We start from the raw sequence: 20212 nt of genomic DNA, 5'->3' as shown, positions 1-20212 counted from the left end.
TTTTCCCTGGCTGACTAGTACATAACAGTTGAATGTTAGGTAGGCACTTTCTAAGAGATTTCAAAGTGACATGTCAGTACCCCAGTAAAGCAGAACCGAAGTCCACTGGTCGTGGGACACTATGATTGGTCCATGAGTTTCTAAACTCCGCCCCGATTGTTTGGATCAACGAAGTCCGGCCACGGCAGCACTAACGAGGAGCGTGTCCTATACCAGGATACCACATTAGTTTTGATTCTCACAATCAGTATTGAGAAACTTTTCCAAAGCTTAGGTAAATATCTCTGCTATAAAATGCCGACATGCAGGACGTCAATCGTCTGGTGTAAATTGGCAATATGGAAATGGTCTCTAGGCGCTTGACTTAAGTGTGTATAGCCTAATTGAACCAATGATGACCTAATGCAGTAGCAGAGACAGGCCAAGCGTAGGCTATGGTAATAATTTTGCGTGGATCACTATCACATGAAGTAGGCCTACAATAATCTATAGAACATCTCTATAAAATACAGTGGAAACTTGATTAGCCAAAAAATCATGGTCATGGTGACTATTCAATAAACAGCCTGAAACTAAATGTTGTAGTCCATGTTATGAATGTCCTAGGAGTGAAGATACCCTCTAAAATAAGCCAAGCCTGCATTAGCATCAGATACTGGAGCCAAACAAAAATTCAAGTCTGCTGAATACATTGGGAAAAACTGTATTGAATATGTAGCTCAGCTGCCATTAAACACTTATTATTCTGTTCTTATTCCATCACAACTTTTATTAAAAAGTTAATTTGCAGGATAAACCTGGTATTTTTTTGCAAAAGTGACAATATTTAGCATCATATCTTAACAATACAGTTTTATTCGGAAAGATGGTAGTTGCAAATACACTTCATTGTCATCTTTTGAACTATTGCATTTGGCATCTTTTCTTGTGTTTTGAGAGCCTTCTCAACTCTACACATAAGCGTCTGTACTGGTGGGTCTGACAGAGCTCCTGCTGGGGTTTCTGGACTTCCGGCTCTCTCTGCCAGGGATTGAGGATGGTGGCAAGGTGTTAGCCGGCTTAGGTGAGTAATAACCATATGATAGGGGAGCACGGTAAGTGGTGTACACTGGCACATCTGTATTCTCCGGGCTGAAATGAGAGAATGCAAAAATCTGAGAAGTTCTCAATCTGTATTTGTAGGCTAACACATTTCTGAGATATGTTTCATATAAATATGTATTACCTTGATGTACAGCCCTCTATTCCTGCAAAGATGCTGTAGACAAGGCCCCCACATATCAACAGAAAGGATCCACCCCAGCCTATGAACAGACCTGCACCTAACTCAAACCTGTTGATATGTTCCATCAGTTAGTGTTTACTGAACAACTCTGTTACCTTTGTCACTATACCATGAAATTGTACTTGTTTCGGTGTTATGGAGAGCAGCAAAAATCTACCTACTTTTGTCCCTTGAAGTTAGGGTTTTTAAATTCAGACACAACCCTGTCGCCAAACCAGGAGAAAGCAAACATAGCACATATTCCTGATTGGGAGGATCAACCATTTATTATTATTATAATCATCATTATCCGATAATCAATTACAGTTTATTCTTTGCATAATGAATCTATAGTAAATAATAATAATAATAATACATAATAATAATAATCAGGGGTTAAAGTGGGGGGAACAGGGAGGAACGCAGTTCCACCACCTCAGATAAATTAATAATAAATATATTCTTTCATACCAACGATATAGACCAATGATATTGTTCAAATAAAGAGTTAATTTTTCGCGTGTTCAGAGGTGACCAAGAAGCTAGCAATTCTTGCCCAAAAAGTATTGCTACACCACAATACTCAATATGTTGTCCAACGGTGAGTCATTTCCCCCCGTTGCACCAACACTGGATTTTAGGGTTCCCCCACGTTGGAATTAAATAAAAGAATTAGGAGATAGAGTGTGCAGCGACCAAGTTTTTCTTAGGGTTCCCTCACCTGCCAAATCCCACTTTAACCACTGATAATAATAATAATAATAATAATAATAATAATAGTAGTAGTAGTAGTAGTAGTAGTAAATGAAAAAAAATCACCTGAAATCAGATAGTTCATTCCAGCTGCAAATGTCACTCTGGCATTAATAATTTCAGTCCCTCCAATCTTGGTACACTTCATTCCCACTAAAGCAAGAATGTCTCCAAAGAATCCCAAGATTATTGCGATGATGATCAGAGCACGGCTCAAATGTAAATACACTGTTCAAAGGATAAAGAGACATAAATGTATATGCACTGTTCAAATGATAAAGAGACATTGTAAGTCATTGTGAAAATCTTCCAATGATCTTTTCAAAGACATTACACTTACGTTGAAGGGCAAGCATTGATGGATATCCCTTGCAGTCAGAAACTCCTGTTGAATCTGAGACGCAGCTTTTCCATAAATTGTAGAAGTAGTTAGAAGTAGTAAGAACTATGCTTTCTACCTCTGACCAGGTCCAGGTCTCAATCGGCATTGTAGAAATAACAAGGATCCATCCACACACGCAAACAACAAAACATCCTATCTCCATATACATGACCACTGTCCTGTACTTCATGGCTGTTGATAACAGTTAAAAGGGTCTTAGGTATCTGAATGTAGTTGGTGCTTATTTGTCTGGACTACTGCTACCCTTCAACACATATGATCAGTCCACAAGACTGAAAACCTAAGGACAGGGAGTTTTTTGTCTCCTCCTTTAAGGGTGGTGTTCTTCTGGACACCCCTTCAGGTGTTGTCGAGGGAGTGTTCAGATATTTGTCTTGTCTGGTGAAGGTCACGTTGCACAGAAACAGCGCAATGTTTATTATTGATATAAAAACGAGGGACTGCCACCATGGCTTCAACAACACGCCTAACAGATATTCCACACAGCATTTAGCATCATTTATATCCATCATTGTGTTCAAGCAATAATTAATTAATAATGTAAGTATTTACAATATATGATACATTAGAATAGGCCTATTTATACTTTTTTCTGATAAAAAAAATATTTGTCACTGAGATTAGATTTGACTTGAAGTGATCAGACTTCATCAATATATACTAATTACTAATACTAATTAATACTTTGGCTCGATTAGGGATGGCAATCCATTTTCATTTGTTCATAATATTAACAATATTATATGATCTTGATATAGCATATTATGATCTTGAAACAATGTAACACCTTATGCCAATGGTATCATATTTATTTATTTATTTATTAGGAAGCTTATGAATAGATAGGTACATTACAAGGCTTACAGAATACATAGTTTCAATTGGCATTTATCAGTTTATTTACAAAAGCATTTGTTGGGGACATGTATTTCCATTGCGGAATCCATAACCATTTTAGTTTAGTCAAATTGGTAAATGTCAGACTAGTCACAATGTATCATCATATAGGTGTGTGTGCATCTCACACAAATGCGTCTCTTGCTGATCTCTCTTCAGTTATTTGGCTAATCCTTGATACCCTGGAGCTGTTAGTGTATCCTGAAGATCTTGATTGCCTTGATTGCCTTGATTGCCTTGGTAGACCATAGTATGAAGGCCCGTTGTACGGTGTTCTGTTCCTGGAACCCTTGTATGTCTGAGGAGCCATGTATGTACGTGGAGCTAAAGCATACACAACCCTGGAAAACAAATCAGTTATGTCTGCATTTGTTTGTGTTCTGTTGATTAAGGATACAGATACGTTTATTTTTCAGATATTACCATTTAAGCTATACCTTTTGGGGACGAGGACGAGGTACACAGTGACTGCATACAGAAGGGCGCCTAGGATGATGAAAAAGCTGGCCACCAAGCCAAGAAATATTGGAGTTCCAATGCCATACCTGAAAACAATAAATATTATTCTATGGCATCATGTCTAACAGTATTACCAATCCCTATATCAATAATAAAAAAAAATACCAACAGCATTTGCAAATGTGTGCATTATAGTAGAATCTGGCCCTGTTCAATTCAGTAATTTCAAAGCTAAAGTTACAATGTAAAATCTACTTTCTCACCTTAGTACACCTCTCTCCACAGAGTTAGCAAAAGTCATTCTGGCAATTCTGTTGATGTATAAGCAATAAGCAGCAATGTCTGAAATACCTGAGTGGGGGAAAAAAATCACACTATGATGACCGATACACAAGTAGGGGAAAAAAGACAGTTTTCCAAAAAGAGTATAGCACCACTCTGCTTACCACCAACAAAATGGAAAATGGCTCCAGTGAAAACAAGTTTGTCTTTAGCTTTCTCACTTCCCCCAATGTAGGTGCAGTCCATGCCAATAAAGCATAATATGGCAGCGATACATCCAAAGGCCATGCCCACCATCAGCAGTCCTCTGACACCCTGGACATATGCTACATAAGAAAGAAGCCACTTACCAAATTATATTTATGTTTAGGCTACTGTGAACAAGATTTAAAAAGAGCATATTTTTACAATCTTGACTTTGCTTTGCTGTATGATTTCATTGTCACCCCAATGTGAGAAAGAAGTTCTATTCAGCCCCTCCCTGTCATCTGTGGAAATACATACGCGTGACACCCCACAAGACATCATAATCTCTGCAGTTGGATGTGCCTGTGGAGTCGGTGTAGCAGTCCCTCCACAAGTTGGACCAGTACGATGCTGTCTTGATGATCCAGGAGCCACCTTGGCCACCAATAGATGTAATCCTCCAGTAGTCCATTGCTATTGTGCAGCACACAAAAACCCAACCTAGGGTCGAGATCAAGAAGCCAAAGATCTGAATCAGTCTTTTCCTCATGTCTATAATACAGATCGATAACCTGTGTCACTCGTCTGAGTTTCTCAGAGTAAAAACATATCAGATGTTTACTAGATGTTGAAGTAGCTGTTTCTCCAGCAGGAAGTAATAGCACACTTGAGATGGCAAGGGTGAGTTTCGGTTTCTGGTTCCTTGTTTCTTGGTGCCCTGGAGAATATGGGCTGTGTTGTTGTCTTCATCATAGGGGCTGTTTACTGTAAACTAATGACTGCATGCAGCCAGTACAAGCACCCCCCAAAAAGCTTTTTAAAGGACATGTTTCTTATCAACAAGATTAATAATGACAGATGAAGTCAGTCACTAGTTGGCTCAAAAAGCGTTGGGCTGTCCAACATCAAAAGTAACATTATCTGCTGTACAGTGCTTTTAATCCACAAAATATCAGTATGGCACAAAATCCTTTTCACATTTACATATGTGTAAATATATGTTGTAAATTGCTCCAGATCAAATGCTAGCAGCACTAAGAAAAGGCCACTTTGTGGTGTAGCCTATCTAGTACTTGGGACCCGCTCACATTGTATGTAAAAAGATAGTTTGACACAATAGCTCAATTACAAGACCTTTATTGCATTTTATATGTACAAAATACATGGAGAAAATATATAAAATAAATTCTCACTTTCACATCTACTTACTGTTGAACTGTTTTAGTGGATGAAGTGTCATGCAAACTGAGAACAATTAGAGGTGAATATTAGAGGGTGACACGGGAATCAATTTTCACTCCCGTCCCATCCCGAGCCCGCACAAATACTCCCGTCATATCCCGATCACGTACATTATCGCGGCAAAGCCCACCACGCCGCACATAGACCATTCATTTCCTATGTAGAGGGGCAAGGCGGGGTTTACGCTTCCGCAATGCACCTTGGGTAGGCGGCGCGGCCATTCGAACAGAAGCGGCGCGTCAAGAAGTTGGGCTCGGCTGAACTTTATGCAAATGAGAGCGGCTAACGCGAGGCGGTTAGCCAATGAAATGATAGCCAGTGAAGTTCGTCCAAAGATTGTTAAGGCGCAGCAAGATACTTCGTTGTAGTTCATGTCTATGGGCACGAAATGGGGATCGAATCCTGTCTGCATAAAGAGGCATGTCGATGACGTATTGATGAGCGTACGTTGCAACCGGCCAACAGCAGCGGCATAAATAACCGGCGCACACCTGATATAAGGTCTTTTTTCTCCAGACTGGAATGTTCAAAAATGCTAAAAATTTACCTGAAATGTTCAGAAGAGTTTGAGGATCATGAAAACGTGCACGAAATTCACATTCCTAACTCTATAGAACCAAGACCTTAGCATATGTGGTGAAATTCTGAGCTATGCCCATAGACTTCAATGGAGCAGTCGCTGCCTCTGCTCTGCATAAAGGTGGATTTTGACACCCCCCCCTCGTGCGATCTGGGTTCCCGGAAGTGGCTCCTGATGAAATATCTTGCTCCGCCTTAACAATCTTTGGTTCGTCTCTTGCGGGTCCTACCGGAACGATAGTGCCGGAATTGAACAGTTTAAACAAAGTCCTTTTAGGCAAGTCCCTCCACTCGGCGGCCATATGACAACACTTTATGGGCACTCATCGGGCATCCTATTCAGCAGAAATGCGCGTGCGCAAGGCTTCAGGACACCAATCTTGCTCCAGTGGCGAGATCACACCACATGATTGGCTCAATGTATTCACATGTCGACGTTTTGCCGAGGAAGGGGTGGGATATGTGTAGACAACGGCCATATTGGCATGACAAACTAGCCCCATGCATTTCTATGGAGTATTTTTTGAGTGCTGTGTCTCCACATTAGAAAGTCTCTGGTTTAAACCATAGACATAATATAGCCTACATAGACGCTGCATTGGCTGCTGGAAACGAGAAATGCGGCCGCCATCTTGAACCGGTCATACTCCTCATTGCGTTGCAGCCATAGACAGTAAAAGAAATGGACGAACAGACTCCGTCATTTTCAATGGGGCACAGAGTCAAATAGAACGATTTTTCAGTTGGTCCCCCCAGTACTGCGCAGACTCACACTTACCCCCACCGCCCCCTCTTCGTGACATTAGCCATCGAACTGAATCTTGTAACTCATATGATAGATACACAGAAATTCTTCTCATAGTACAGAGTTTAAGCCCTCAAATCAAGGGGAATTGTGCACTTTTTGAAAGAAACATAAAACTTCTACCATAGTTAGGTTATACCATAAGGTTTATTTTGGGAGGGAAGTCAAATTTGACCTCTGAGGCCCGGGAGAGGTCAAATCCAAGATGGCCACCAATTATAATCAAAAGTGCCTCACGTTGGAACCAAACACAGTAGAAAAACACTTAAGGTGTCATTTCCCACTAACTTTTGGGTGCCCATTCTGTATCTGATAACTTTGAAACCACCAGAGTTCAAGAAAATGCATTTATGTAAAGGTCAAGGTAAACAAAACATCAAAATATTCATTTTTTATGTACCCTTGTACCCCAATTCATTTCTTTGTTGTCCCTGTATTATTCAGTTATTAGTTGTTATTTCATGAGATGTGTGGCTAATTTCATTTCTTCACAGCACAGAATTATCCACAGGTGACCCCCTAGACCATTTTCACAGACCACCTGCCATACCACCGCTGGTTCCTAGACCATTTTCACAGACCACCTGCCATACCACCGCTGGTTAAAAAACCCTGCTTTAGAGAGTTGTTGCTACAGGCCACAGTACGCACAATGTAGAGAGCACTTCAATCGACATATTCTAACAGGTAAACATATTGACTAAGAACAAACAATATTATTACATAATTACATAATATTATTCATGTTGCAAATTAATTTAGCAGGTAAACATCATGGACATTGATCAAAATAATTATCCTAGCTAAACTAGAAGACAGTCTGGAACATTTATGTGAGCTGAAGCTAGTTTAATGATTGAACAGAGTATATTGTAGATATGTCAGCTTGGTAATGTGAAATTTGTTATGGCTGAAATAGGTAATGTTAACAGAGTAGCCTAGTTAAAAAGCCGGTCAACCGGGCTTGAACACATTTGTAGCTAGCATGTGAATGTAAGGCTGTGTCTTTAGGCCTTTTCACACAGAGATCCCGCTAAATTTGCGGGAAGAGGAGACGTCTTTTTGCCGTCTTTTTGTGTCTGAAAGCGAGATGAAGAGACCGGCCTGCGTAGGCCTAGTGCTGGTCATGAAAAGAAAACAGCAGTTTAATATTTTTCAGGTGTTTAACAGTAGGCCTAGGCGCACTGTAGCAGTTATGCCGAAGGCATTGAGATTATTAGGCATTGCATCCTGTCACTCTGTTTGGAACATCGCAGTTCGGGTTGATAATTCAGTTAATGCGAGTATGGATCGTCTCAAAGTTTGGGACAACCAAACAGCAGTGTAGGCAAAGCAAATCCTAATTGTTAGGTTACCATAGCTGTCTTTTCTCTAGGCCTGGGCCTATCGGAAATCGCGACATAAGCACATTGGTTTCTTTTTTTTTTTTTTTTTCTTGTTCGCGTGTTGGGTAGTGAAGCGATAATGCATTCAAAGCAGTACATCATGTGAGCCAGAGCCAATATGGCCAGAGCTGCTGCTCTGTAAAGGTATTCTGTCCCGCCCAAATTTGCTGAACTACTTGCGAAGTAGCCTATTCATCACAGACATCACATCACACGAAAGAGCTTTTTCTCAGCTTTTAAACGATGTTAGTGGTTAGTTGTTGTGGTAAACGGTTCGCGAGAAAAGTAACTTTAATCTAATCATATTTTTTGCGCCCGTCTCCCTACCCATTCATCTTGGTGGAATACTTTTTACCTTTTTACCAAACTTTACCTCAACACATGACAAACCATATATCAGAACTAGATGTACCGCATAGCGGTACAAAATATGACCGCCGCTCAGTCCTGTACATCCATTCCGCGAAAATAAATCATATTAATGAATTTGTCTCCATCTTCTACTCCATCCCCCACTCTTTAAACTTTTGTGTATGCTTGTTTGGAATGTGTGTTTGCACACATTCTGCACACAAAGTAGCCTACTGGCGCTGCAAAGGTGAATAGATTTGTTTCTGGGCCAAAAAATGTGTAGCATTGTTATAAAACCTTTAAAATCTCTAAACAATCACAAGTAGGGCAGTTCACCACAGTCCATCCATTGCAACTGGACTGATGAAAGGTACACCTGTAGGCTACATTGTATTTGGGAAAAGCAGAAGGTAGCAGCATAATGTATTTATTTATTTATTTATTATTAAACAAAACCATCTCTGTCAGTTCCATGCAGTTTTCAACAGCTATCAAGAAGAGAGGTCATGTCATGGATTTTTGTGAATGTTTCTTCTTCTACATATGCATAAGTTTAGTCATCTAGTTCAAATGATATTCAGCTTTATTGTCAATGCACAAATTAAATACCAGTAGTCTAAAACAAAATGCCGTTTTACCCAGTGGTGCAAATAACTGACATGTCCGAAATGCGTTGCGAGACTGTTCATACACATTTTAACGGGCAAAGTTGAAGAGCTACTGTCCGTTATTGTTTGTGCAAATAATATGCTGATTCATGTTCCCTTGCATTTTGCAACTATGAGGTCCTATGAGGACGCAATCTTTTGATTTTCACCCAGCCTAGTTCATGGTATAGGCGCCCGATAGAAATATTGTTTAATTTTGCGATTGAGATATCCACGCACTGGCGCCCCCCCTGCGACGTGTTCGCCCCCCGGTTTCAGAGCTATTCTAAATGCAAAAATGCATAGAGGGAGTTATGACAAAACCGTGACTGTTAACAAACTATAAGCTATATAAGGTAGGCCCTATGCTAAGGCCTACTACACAACACTTGTCACTAGGCTATGCTGGCGACCCAAATAAAATCTCCTTTGGAACCAATGGCTTACACCTTACAGTATCAAGCTGCCACCTCTTGGCGAAAAGTTAATAGTTTTGCATATCAGTAATACATTTCACGTAGCTGTGTGAATCACGGAAAGGGCGAATGAAGTGGACACTTCTAACCCAACCCACTGTACAGTAGCTCAAGGTCTGTGGTTAAGCAGCCATAATGAAAGCGTTATCATTGTTTGGATACTTCATACACACGTGTTTTTTAATCGCATAGACTACAACTACCAAGCTGGAATCAAAGCACATCGACTCCCCTCCCACACCCTAAACACGCACTTCGAACAAACAAAAAGCGCCTCAGTCTCACGGAATAGCCATAGGCAAAACTGTATCTGACCGGTGTAACGTTGGTAATATCATCCATCGCAAAGAATGATTTTTGTAGCACGTGCAACAAATATGTGTAGACAGCCCTGCCCTGAATACATCTCAACGTGCGCTCTAAAACATCTGGTTTAAATGGAGATGTAGATCATCACGGGTGTGTTAATAAATCTACATTGCGGCGAGTTGACACAAATTATTCACTTTGACGAATTTATGAAGTTTCAGTTACTTTACTTTGAGCCATGCTCTTCCTTACTTGAATCACCTTTGAAAATAGAGGATTGAAGTAGCCTATATGGGTGTTTGGGAATGAACGTTGACTCAGATGCTTTTTGAGACTTTGAGCAGAAATGTCCCAGCCCGGTGTTTAGGATGCATCATAGACAGGTTATCTTTCAGGTAGCCTATATATTTTCCATTAAAAAACCATCACGTAGAGAACGTGTTGTGGCTAACTCACTTAGCTCCTGTTAGTAGCCTAGGTTATGGTCATAAGCAAATGAGATGACAGTCGAAAGATACAATTAGTGCTGTTATCAATTTGCTTTGTAGCCTATAAACGCATTTATGGTTTTCTACAAATACATCAATAATCAAATTGGCCTCCATCACTCAACCATGCTAACGGTAACATTATTTTACCTACGTTCTGCTATTGATAGGATTAACGTAGCCTACCTGCAGTAAAAAACAAGCATGTCCGATAAACATTCTCAGATTTATTTCAGCTTCAAGAGGAAATGGGAATTACATGTCATGCAGAGAAACTACTGTACAGTCTTGTCCTTGTAGGAAGTGTAGTGTCTTTCCAACCCACTTTAGATTAACTTCCAACAAAATTACGTCTCACTGCAACGATGCGCCATCTAGTGGACAAACGACTACGTGACGCCAATACTGGAAATGCAGCCAAATTATTATTATGATGAATATTTGGTTTTCCTTTAATCCTACTGAATTTGTAATTATGTATCGGCCGTTCTAATTGCCAATACTGATGGTATACGTGCCTGTGTGTGTGTGTGCGTGTGTATATGTGTGCACCACCATCTACAGGCCAATGAGTGTACAGTCACTAAATGTACACATAACTTAATTTTTTAGACCCCCCCATGGATGAAATTCTACGAAACTTGGCATACTCTCAGAGAATGTCAGGTTAATCATACACATAAAATTTGGTGCAGTTCTGAACGTCTTTACTGAAGAGAGGGGCGATTAAAGCAGAATGATATTGCATTTTCATTTTTTCCCGGGTGGGTGCAAATCACAAATGAGTTATGGGCTAGGTTGATGTTGGCCCTTGAGACCAACATACCATAAAAATTTCTTCATCCTCGGTGCCACGGTTCAGGTAGTTATTTAGGAAAAACTGCATTTTTTGGGTTTCGGGGGGCCCAGCGCGGAGGGGGAGTGGCCCCCGGGGACCAAACGAAATTTCTAGTCTAGTGGGGCTACATACCCACCAAATTTCATGTGCCCCGGTGTTTCGGTGCCCCGGGTATCGTTGACCAAAATTTCAGGAAGTAGATGACGGGGAAAAAAAATAAATAAATAAACTTTGACAATCCCTATATGACCGCTTCACTAGCTTCGCTAGCGGCGGTCATAATAAACAGCAGACCTTACCGAACACAAAGGTGTAAAGTATTCCCCTGTACAGTTAGCCATTCCAGAGTAATCCGGTTTTACATTTGCAGCAATGTCTTTATGCATGTCTCCAACTTTGCGGTTCCTAATGTGTTTAAAGCAACACCAAAGAGTTTTTTGTACCTTAAAATAATGTTTCCAAAATTGTTTCCGTGGTTCATCAACTCGTAACAGGGTGAACGGCACTTCTGCATTTGTTTGCGGTCCTCTATCGGCTATAACCGCACTATGTAAGTTTGCCAGATCGGGTAGCGGATCTGTAGTTCGATGGAATGAGACATAAGAAACTACAAATTTGACTTGCATGATGTCGCAATACATCGTAGCCTACTTTCATAAAATCATGCAACATATTCTACCTTGTCTATGGACTTCGTTATTTACAAAGCCGTTGGATAAACAAATTGCATGCGTGCGACAGAGGAAAAGTTCTTTGGTGTTGCTTTAAATTGTTCAATAGGTCTACATGATTTTATAACAGGCCAAATACAAAACAAATGTTACAAATATCGACTAGATATCTGTAAGCATTACAATCAGAGGATATACATATAGGGCAGACAGCAAGGCCGTAGTCATGATGTCAACATTGGGGGGGACCAAATCTGTGGTGGGGTCTGAGGGACCCCCAAACAGAATTTCAATACATTTCCTACCATGCAAAAAATATGATTAAAAATCACAAACAAGTCGTTAGTTAAGTCAGTCAATTAGGGTATTCCAAACATTTGATGGACATAGCATGGCATGGATGGATTATGAACCCCTGGGCAGAGATGCCCCCCCCCCCCCTCCTCCAGATAGAGGGGTCCTGAGGCATTCTCCCATGGAAGATTTTTTATTTAAAAAAAATTACCCTTTAAATGATGACTTCTGGTGAGTTTTGTGAAAAGAGAAGGGTGGAGAAGAGGCAACTTCACACAGAGGCTTGGGCTTCAGGGCCCCCTGAGCTCTTGGGCCCTGAAGTAGGCCCATAGGCCCATTCAGTAATCCATCCCTGGACCTGTGGTATGACTCCATTTGTCTTCAAAATGTATACTTTAAAATAAATTACAAACTAGAGTATCTTTGTTAAGCTCTATATTACACAGAATGTGGTTCTTTGATTTGTTACTTACTGTACACCTAAAGATTTTTTTTAACTAAGGCTTAGACTCATAGGTTTGGACCTATAACCTAATAAGATTTTGTCTTTTAATTTAGATTGTATTATGCTGGTGGCTACTCACACAATTTTAACGTAGTTTGAAAGGGACAGGATTCAGGAATAGGCTACTAAGACAGGCCCCTCTTCTGTCTGACTCACGTTACCCCCTGCATTAGGCTATAGACTGGCTTCTGACAGAAATGACGTTTTGTGCCAACAACATGTAGAAACACTAGGCCTACTACAGCCTTTAATTGGTGAATGGAGTTGCAAATTCCTTTCTTTAGTTATTGTCCGCGATTCACATTAACTGTAGGCTATCACCGCCAGTGCATTGTGAACGTCTTTTTCAACTTGTGTGCCGTCGCCACATTTGAATCCTACGTTTTGCCTGCATGGATGCACGATTGAGTGCGCATCTAAATAATATGCAAGATGCAACAACCATTTGTAAGAGGCCTATAAACGGTAATTTCTGGCATTACTACTAGCATATGAATGCATTATTTATGTTGAAAGACATGTGAAAGAAATGAATGACACAGGCTTGCAGAAATGCATCATTTAAAAATATAACGTTTCATTTTGGTCATATTTGAATATTGGGGGGGACACGTCCACCTCAATGTCTATGGTGACTACGGCCCTGGCAGACAGACGCTCATGAGTTCATGCTTTGTTTTTTCGCTGGATTTTATTATAGCCTATTATGGCAACTGATTGCATTCCAAGCTACAGTCAACTCTAGCAGGCATTGAATGACTGGAGACTTTGTGAATTTATAGATTGACATAATGTGGGGTCTCTGCTATTGCTGCTTTTGATCAAATTGATTTGCAATCTCCTGTGGTGGGCTGGACATAGCATCGAAATGCCCGCCCAGATTCCCCTTTCCGCCTTGACCCATTCACATGGTGCCGGAACGAAAAAACTCGGCAAAATGTCTAGGGGGCTTGGTAGTAAATTTGGCGAGACACTTTGTCCTGCCGTTCCGCCTCGGTCTATGTGAAAGGGACAGTCGTTCCGCGATTCTGGTACATAAAATTGCGGCGATTTCGCCAGTGTGAAAGGGCCTTTTAATTACTACTAATTAATTACTTCTTACTGTTAAAGACTATCAATTGGGAGATTGTTAAGGCAGGTTTTGTGGTGGACTGTACCATCAAGTACCATGTTGATGAAGGCCAAGAGAGATGGTGGCACGTCCCTTTTCTTTGAATGACCCGTCAAAAGAGAAAGATGAATTAAGGACTTCTTTGCGCACTATTTGTGCTGCTCGCATTAAGTGCATGGCATCACTATCAGTTTGACAGGCTATCATGAGAGCTGGTCCAATGTCCTTCTCAAAACTCAGGAGTGTGTTTCTTCCGCGTAAATGTGCCCTCAGATGTGGAAGCACAGTAAGCAGTCGTTCTTTCAGTCTGGTGGTGTGAAAGCGGTTGACCGGCTATTTAAAGGGACACCATGCAAGCCTGCTGCTTTTTCTCTACGAAACCCACTCGCTCGGTTCTTCGCCATACACACGTTTGCAACAATCTCTAGCGTTTCGTTAGCCTGCCTGCTTCGGTCGGCGGTAGGCTATACACTGAACTTGCAAGCGGGGTATTCTTCCTACAGGCAATAGGGGCGGTCTCGCCCTGTAACGAGTCATTTAACCATATACCGACTTACGAAGATGAGTAATTAACACGAAAACGTTGCCTGTTGTCCCTTTAACTATACGCTGTTAAGATTACCTATATAGCCTTGAAGCTAATCTTCTTTCCACTTTTCCGACCTACGGTCAATCCATCGAAAACCTCTCGTTAGTGCCGTTTTTCATTAGGTTTACTTGCCTCTATGCAATGCTTTACTTTAACATACAATGCTATAGGCTACATAGCTTTGTTCATGAGTTTCCGTGCTGGCTGGACTGAGCTTCTTACCCAAACAGTTATTACCCAACTTCTTACCCAAACGGTTATCCCCCTACGGTGCGTTAGCTTCACTACAACCGGACATGCTAAACATTCTTCTTACGGGAACCTAACGTTACTTACGAGGTAGTCGAGTCTTGTTTTGCCTTTTATTGTTTATGTAGATTACACAGAAGCTACAATATCGGCACAGGATATATGTTATATGAAGTTATGGTATTTAAAAAAAATCCTAAAATGAATGGGCTTCTATGGGGTTGGCAGAGAAGTGGTCCCTCCAGCTTATGATTCTTCTACTTCCGGGATTCGCCTGCCCCCTTGGTTGCAGCAGAGCCCGTTTACGGAGAGCCGGATCACTCCCTATTAACTCCATTGTACCTGCAATATGTTGCAGTTCAATGGGGGTCTATGGAGCTAGACGGCTAAATTTGTCTCTTTCACCTAGTTGTCGTTGAGAAATTGAAGATTTGATTGTGGGTTCTGCAAGCTCAATATGGATTATAGGTCAAAAGTTGAATGAACGAGTAGTCACGTCCTTTAGATTTCTTTCAGGTTGGGTCGTTGTTGCCCACAACACACTAGCTTTCTGCTAATGAATGACGTCATTGACACATTTGAAAGGCTTTTTAGAACAAATAAGTGACTCAAAAAATATAATACTCAGCGGTTTGTATTTTCTCTGCGCCCTCTTTTGACTGCAACATTCGAATTTCTGGGCAAAAAATTATATCCCGAGAAAAATGGATTTGAGGGGTACAGCTCCATAGGCCTCCATTCATTCTGCACTTATTCGTGAGCGCCCTCATGTGGAACCAGATAAGGAACTGCAACCAGTTCAGAAACCGGAAGTTTCCCGAGAGTGGCGGTTCTTCTCTGGTTGCAGCCTATCTTTTACTGTCTATGGTTGCAGCAGAAGACACAAGATGCCAGCCCTGTGCAGCATGTTCCTGCTCAAATCGGCGGACCATCGCAAACAGGGCTTTAAACAGGGGGATTTACTTTTCACAAGTAAGATTTAACTAGGGATGAGCAAAGCGAGGCTTTATGAAACACTGAAACGTTCGAAGCAATTGTGCCGAATTGTTCCGAAGCTTCGAAACAATTCCGACACCAGAGCTGTTTAGGGTGAAACAAATCTGTCAAATGCTTCGTATTGGAGATGTAGTCTTCGAAGTTTGTGGCTTGCTTAGTGTTCTCTAAATCACTTTCTTCTTATAAAAACTCTCGATTTTTGACCATTCTGAGAGTTTAGTTGAAACTGTGTAATTAATGATGAAGTAAGAAAACATAAACAGATACGATCTGAAACAATACCTTAAATCAAACGGGGATCGAACCACATTTGAGCAGCCTGGGCTAGGCCTACCGTGCAAAAAACGCCATCACTAACCACTACACCATCATGGTTATTGCTTAAGAATAGTCTACACTGTTAATTGAATGCGCGGGCACGCCTGCCGACACCGGTGAAATGCACCGAAGGTTCACTCAGAGCCCGTCTACGTTATTAGACATTCTCTGGTTCACTTAACTTGGGTCACATCATGACATGGGGATTTTGAACGATGTTTCAAAGCAGTGGTCACATGACATGGCTGTTTTGAACCACGTTTCGAAGCAGTATTTCGAAACACTTCTGCTTCGAACCCTGACACTGATTCGAGACATCGGTTTCGAAAGTCACACCCCTAGATTTAACATTACCGTAGGCTATTATTGGTTGTATTTTGTGAATAGAATATTACCAGAGAGTTGAGAAGGAGCAAGGATCTTTGATATTACTGTATGAGAATCGTAGCCAGCTAGCTAGGCTATGTTTACTCGGAGTCTGTCTCAATTGGTGTACTTACGTGAGTACACTTTCGTGTAGTACACTATGTGCACTGTGTGCTTACTGGCAGAGTGCGCAAATTTTAACAAAATAGTATTGTCTCATATCAAACACTAACTCCGTGCACTTCACGGACATGACGATCGCAAAACATTTTAATATAACTTTATTGGCGTCCTCAATTCGACAGTGACATGGTCATACTGTGTCAAAACATGAACCGTTTATGTTATAACTTGCTTGTACCTCCGTAAAGTCTGTTTTCCACTGCTGCTGCTTCAGCTTTCTCAACCGCGATTACCACGAGTTTGAAAACACTCCCTCCCCTTCCGCTATTTGGGCAAGATGGCGTCCGTTAAGGGCGAAAAGTGTCCAGCGTTGCACACTCAGCTTTTTGACCGTTATGAGTGCACCATCCGGGAACTTGCAGCGCCCTTCGTGTCGTTGGAATTTTCAGTGTGAACACCCTCATGCACTCAAATTAGGAATTGTAAGTGCAGAAGTACGCGATTTGAGACAGAGTCTCGGTGTTCACCCGGCTATGAACTGAGACTTGATAAGTCATATTCCATAACACTGACTTAGATTACAACTGACACAAAAAGGCTATTGTAGAAATAAATCATACTACATTTGGCTGGCGAATTTTACACAAGTGGCACAGACTGTAGCCTATTATTGGGCAATCGCTAGCTGCTACTTGTAGCCTAAGCGTGTTAGCCTAGCTTCACTATTTCCTGAATAAAGTAACTTTTCAATAGCTTAACTTCTTTATTTATCAAGTAGCTTAGCCACACAAGCTACACTTTTCTTGTCATAGTAGAGAACTAGCCTACTGCTGTGTTTGTGTTACTAATACATTTGACTGGGTGGTAGTATTGTGTAGTGTTTTATTCATGGCAGAGTAACTGATAGTTTAGCTCGCTACAATTTCGAAGTAGCTGCCCAACACTGTATTATTCACATGTCATTTACCCTAACAAAGAATGTCTGTATAACCCGGTCTCTAAAACCCCTCGCCCTGCGAAGAGAGCCCCTCACGATTTGCGCTCCAATGTCGTATGGATCATCCAGGTACGCCGACATTGTCTCGGGAGAAATTGTTAGTGGTGGAGGGGTCGTACTTATAAAGGGTGTGGTTAACGGAAACCTCGGGTTAACCAAGAACATAACCTGCTCGGAGCAGGTTTGAGGTGCAGCGTAAATTGCCATGGCAGCAAACCTCGGTTAAAACCTATCCACCTTTCGTAGTACGGGTTAATCGGGAAGTTACGCCACACGTGATCAAGTTACTCTCGAAGTTACCCAGATAAGCCAGTAACCCCGCTTCGTAGCAAAGATTCTAGAGCGCTCCGCTCTAGAATCTTTGCTTCGTAGTACAGGCCCCTGCAGTAGGCTAACCCATCAGTTAAGTTTGCACCAAAGATTCTAGCGCGTAGCGCTCTAGAATCTTTGGTTTGCACCGTTCTCATCAGGTTAAACCTGCGAAGCATAGCAACGTTGTTGCTATGGGTAAACAAAACTATTTTTTGTGTTCCGCCAGGGTTATGCGATAAATATATTGAGGAATGCGATCGTCGAGGTGCATGCCCCAACATTGCATGACACATTAAACTCAATGAGAATCGCCAACATCACCCAAAAGTTGATGTCAATAGACCAAAAATAGTTGGAAAGCCTACAGAAACTATAGATAATTAATGTGACTTGGAGCAATGATTTACTGAGGAAAAAGCAATAATAAAACAATAATACCCATTCAATCAATAAAATAAAATATTTATAAAATGTATTTATTCATACAAATTGAATAGTAGAGACAGACAGTTTGTGCAAAGTGCAACAGTGCAATTAACACACACACACACACTCACACACACACACACACACACACTCACACACAGGGGTGAGGACAACAAAAGAAGCTTAACTATAGTGAGTGTATTGAACCTATCCCACCTGGAGCTATAAATGCTATGGCAAAATGACAGAACCTTTGATTTTTTTTTACCATGACCTGCGGAAAAATTGTCAACATCTAAGAGAGAGAGAGAAAGTCTCAGGGTAGGCTACATTGGAGTGGAGGAAGAGTAAATGATCAACACACTCTGGATCAAGGGCAGTGCTCTCTCCTCAATTAGTCTCCCTGCCACACTAAAGCTCCTCTCAGACGGGGTACTTGTTGCTGAGATGGCTAGAAGTTTTTTGGCCACAGGAAAAAGGGCATCTCCAGCACTTGTCCTATCTTTCCAGAAAGTGAGGAGGTCAGTGGGTGTCTTCAATGGTTCGCTGAGGTACTTTATGACCTCTTGCCGAGTTGTGTCCTCCAAATCATCTGATGGCTCGTCTTCCACCTGAACACAGCTGGCAAAAAAGTTGTGGATTTCTGTGGTGCCTGTGGCAGGATCTTTAGACAAAAAAGGGGTACAGGACAGGACATCGTTTCAGAACAGGCTTATAATAACACCAAATTGCCCTCAATATAGATAATAAAATCTATAGCTAATTTTATTACTTTCATTTAACAAAATATATCTTTGTGATTAAAGGCCACCTATGTTATACCATGTTTTTTTTCTCTCAACAGAGCCTAGGCTATCCATATCTGGCAACATATGATGTCAATATTTCTCATATCAGTTTGATAAATCTCTTTGAAAATCATGAATTTTTATCAATCTTCCATAAGGCCCATAGGGTTAAACATCTGGGGCTGGGGTAGTATAACTCAGACACAGAACAAAACTAATAAGCTTTTTTGCTGCTCCACCAACCATGGTCACCATTTCCTGAACAACTTCCTCAAACTTCTGTGGATTCACTGTTTTTTTGAGGAATGACCTCAGGCTTGGGCTTAGAGCTGTGGCAACCAAATGATAGCGGTGGATCAGGAATTTCAGCTCCACTGCCTCAGCTAACATGCTTTTCACCTGAGGGAAAGAAAAAGCGTAAGTGCAATTTCTGTAGATAATGCATCACAGGTATGCATCTGTATGTAGCATCAGTAAGTATGCAGTTTAAATACATAGCCTATTATCTATTGCTGTATACTACAAACAAATATGAATTATTGCATATACAACATTTACTTGTTCTACTATGACCAACAGAACAGTACTTTACCTCTTTCACAATGTCCCCATCATCATTTTGAGGTGCTAAGCCTCTGAGCAGTGTCACTTTGGTTGGCAGGACAAGGTGCAGGGTGGGGGCCCTCTCGCTTGATAGGTGCCTTGTGGCCTCATCAAAAGGTTGAAGGAGTCTGATGAGGTCCGAGTCAATGCAGTTAACAAATCTCAATTCGTTCCTTTGCAGCAGCACCTCGTGTAGCTTTCCAGACTGCATGGCATGTCTAATTTACTCCAGCATTAGCAGTTTGGTGTTCCACCGTGTGTTACAGCTTGTTTCAGGGAACGATCCGACTTCTTCTGTAGCCTGAAATTATCAATTGCTTACAGCTTGTTTCTCAATTGGTTCAGAATTAAAATTCTCAAAACTAACAAGTTCAAACTCCTTAGCTTGTAGCCACATGTGCACAATAGATATACTTGTAATTACTATTATAATTATTACTATTATTATAATTTTGACATTTTTAAGTGCAGATTTTCAGTAATCATAACTGCATTCAGTT

General features: G+C 41.0%; 2 protein-coding genes across 2 annotated transcripts; both read right to left on the bottom strand.

The window, feature by feature from the left end:
• Positions 1-837: 837 nt before the first annotated feature.
• On the bottom strand, positions 838-2670 carry LOC143100466 (claudin-10-like). Its single transcript, XM_076263669.1, has 5 exons — positions 2358-2670; positions 2084-2245; positions 1447-1528; positions 1226-1333; positions 838-1131 (listed from the first exon to the last, which is right to left on the bottom strand). The coding sequence occupies exons 1-5, from the start codon at positions 2587-2589 to the stop codon at positions 951-953; spliced, it is 765 nt and encodes a 254-aa protein (XP_076119784.1). The 5' UTR covers positions 2590-2670; the 3' UTR covers positions 838-950.
• Positions 2671-3220: 550 nt separating this feature from the next.
• On the bottom strand, positions 3221-4831 carry LOC143100465 (claudin-7-like). Its single transcript, XM_076263668.1, has 5 exons — positions 4563-4831; positions 4223-4384; positions 4040-4127; positions 3755-3862; positions 3221-3658 (listed from the first exon to the last, which is right to left on the bottom strand). Exons 1-5 carry the CDS (start codon positions 4792-4794, stop codon positions 3442-3444), a joined length of 807 nt encoding a protein of 268 aa, XP_076119783.1. The 5' UTR covers positions 4795-4831; the 3' UTR covers positions 3221-3441.
• Between the last annotated feature and the right edge of the window lie 15381 nt (positions 4832-20212).

This window comes from Alosa pseudoharengus, unplaced genomic scaffold (genome assembly GCF_046254945.1).
Source record: "Alosa pseudoharengus isolate Yale_2024_CS ecotype anadromous, Long Island Sound unplaced genomic scaffold, YU_APseudo_1.1 YU_APseudo_1.1_scf_3, whole genome shotgun sequence".
NCBI lineage: Eukaryota > Metazoa > Chordata > Actinopteri > Clupeiformes > Clupeidae > Alosa > Alosa pseudoharengus.
The sequence above is the reverse complement of the archived record's forward strand: the minus strand, read 5'-3'. Positions and strand labels throughout refer to the sequence as shown.